At 42.1% G+C, this 2096-nt stretch overlaps 1 protein-coding gene across 1 annotated transcript in view; it reads right to left on the bottom strand.

Moving 5' to 3' along the window:
* The window catches only part of LOC140339881 (alpha-2-macroglobulin-like protein 1), a gene marked incomplete in the record, with an annotated part of 51577 nt that overhangs the window by 13121 nt on the left and 36360 nt on the right, over nucleotides 1–2096 (bottom strand). The window contains 2 exon segments of the mRNA XM_072424792.1: nucleotides 87–173; nucleotides 822–873. Coding sequence (XP_072280893.1) covers nucleotides 87–173; nucleotides 822–873 — 139 coding nt within the window.

Genomic DNA, 2096 nt, shown 5'->3' with positions numbered 1-2096 from the left:
AGGAGAGGAGAGTTATAGAGGAAGGAGCAGAGTCCTCCAGCAGAGCAGAGTATTTCATAGAAAATAAACTTTTCTTTATTTTTGACCTGAAAAACTGACAAATCCTCTCTCAGAACCCACAACATAAGACTTTGGCAGCACAAGGTTAATTTTCTCCGATACAGTCTTTCCCTCTAAACAAAGGATATAAAAGGAAAAAAAATCTTATTTTATGTATGTGTTTTAAATAGTAAAATTTTACATTTTAATGTATAGTACATCACACCTGTAACTTATTAAAGTGAACTAAATTTGCACGGCTCCTCTATCTCGATATTCCACTTATGGGTGCCAGCACCTTCCTTTCCTTTCTTTTTCTGGACGATCTTCGACCCTCTTGATTGGCCGTGTTGGGATGAAGCAAATCCCATACAAGTGCACTGGAGTTCATTCATCCTGACACATGCAAGACAAACCGGGATTTCTGGGTTTTCTTGGCAACCAAAGCTGACACTGCTCATGCAGAGCTCAGATTTGACCTTAGAAACCTGGAGCAAGACAGGCAAGTTAGACACATCATTGCAGAAAGGGCATCGCCTATCCCTTTCTGCAATAATGCCCGGCCTGATCATTCAATCTAAAGATAACCTCAGAGAACCTCACAGAAAGATATAAATTAAAACAGACCGGTTACAGGGCCTTTTTACAGGAGGTCTCTTGGGCAGAATTATCCCAGTCGAAAGAGCTCATAAAAATGTGTCACCCAAGTTCTTACATACATTAACACCCCACATAATTTCACTTTAAATTTCAGTGACTCCCCACACCGTTCTTCTGCTCACCTTCAACAATCAGCATATTGTTGTGGGCCTGCTCCACCAATGTTCCTTCGGGCTGAAAAGCAGAAACATATTTAGCAATTCACACAACTACAAATAGGCTTTACACACTATTATCGGGGTCAACACCATTGTCCTCCTGGAGTGTCCCACCATTATTATTAATTTATATAGCACCAATAGGAATAATGTTGGTTGAGGTGTGTCATTCTATAGATAAACCGACCACCAAAAAATCACCTGGACCAGATTGATTGATAGCCGAGTTCTATAAATGTTTTAAATCCAGTCTGGCCCATTGGGTATTGGTGGTTTTCAACGGCTGTCTGGAAGAGGGTTTGGAGAGATGAAGGGCTGCTGGTTGGAAGAAATATCTGCTGGCATTGGACCAGGTGACCAGGCTTTTGATTGGGTGAATCATGAATATCCCTGGTTGCTATTTGTCTGATATGGCTTACATTCAAAATTTATTGATTGGCAGAAAGTCCTCTATGAGGGGGCAGGGAGCTTCCCACCTGTGAATGGTTGGATTTGTAGCTCGGGTTGCAGCACAAGTCCCCTGTCATATGTTTTTGCAATTGACCCATTCACTGAAAGGCTAGAGAGAGGACTATTGTGCGGGGTTCCTTTGAGCATTACTGATGAGCCCCCTTTGAGAGTATTCACCTATGCCAATGATGTATCTGTGATTATCTTTGGGACAGATGAGGTGCAGGTGGAAATCTCAGAGATTGAACAGTATGCAGAGGCCCCAGGTTCTAAGTTCAACCATGACAAGTGTAGAGTTTTCTGGATAGGTAATGACGGAAGAGTTTTGATTTCCCAGAACCTCCGGAGGAAGTAAACATTTTGGGAGTTCATTTTTGGTAAGGTGATTAAAACCGGCTAAAATGGGAAAGTAAGCTGGAGATTGCAAATGCCAAGATGGTGATGTGGAATAATTGGAGAAAGTCATAGAAAGCAGAGGTTGATTTGATCAAAAATTACCAGGTTCTGATATTTTTGTATGCCAGCTTCCCTGTACACCAGGATATACAGCTGCTTCCTTCAGATGCTCTGGGGAAACAGAATGAACTTGGTGAAGAGGAACGTGATCTACCTATCCAGAAGGGAGGGTGGCCTCGGAATGGTCGGTGTTATTCTTTTCTCTGCTGTTTATTAAGTTTAATTATGGTGACAAGTTTGCAGAGAACCCTCCTGGATGGGTGAGAATGTCCCAGTCCTGGTTCAAGACTTTTTGCATGATTGGGAAACTGGGGAAAATGTGAAAAAGCCAAG

This window comes from Pyxicephalus adspersus, chromosome 10 (genome assembly GCF_032062135.1).
Source record: "Pyxicephalus adspersus chromosome 10, UCB_Pads_2.0, whole genome shotgun sequence".
NCBI lineage: Eukaryota > Metazoa > Chordata > Amphibia > Anura > Pyxicephalidae > Pyxicephalus > Pyxicephalus adspersus.
Note: the sequence above shows the minus strand (reverse complement) of the source record. Positions and strands in the feature narration are given on the sequence as shown.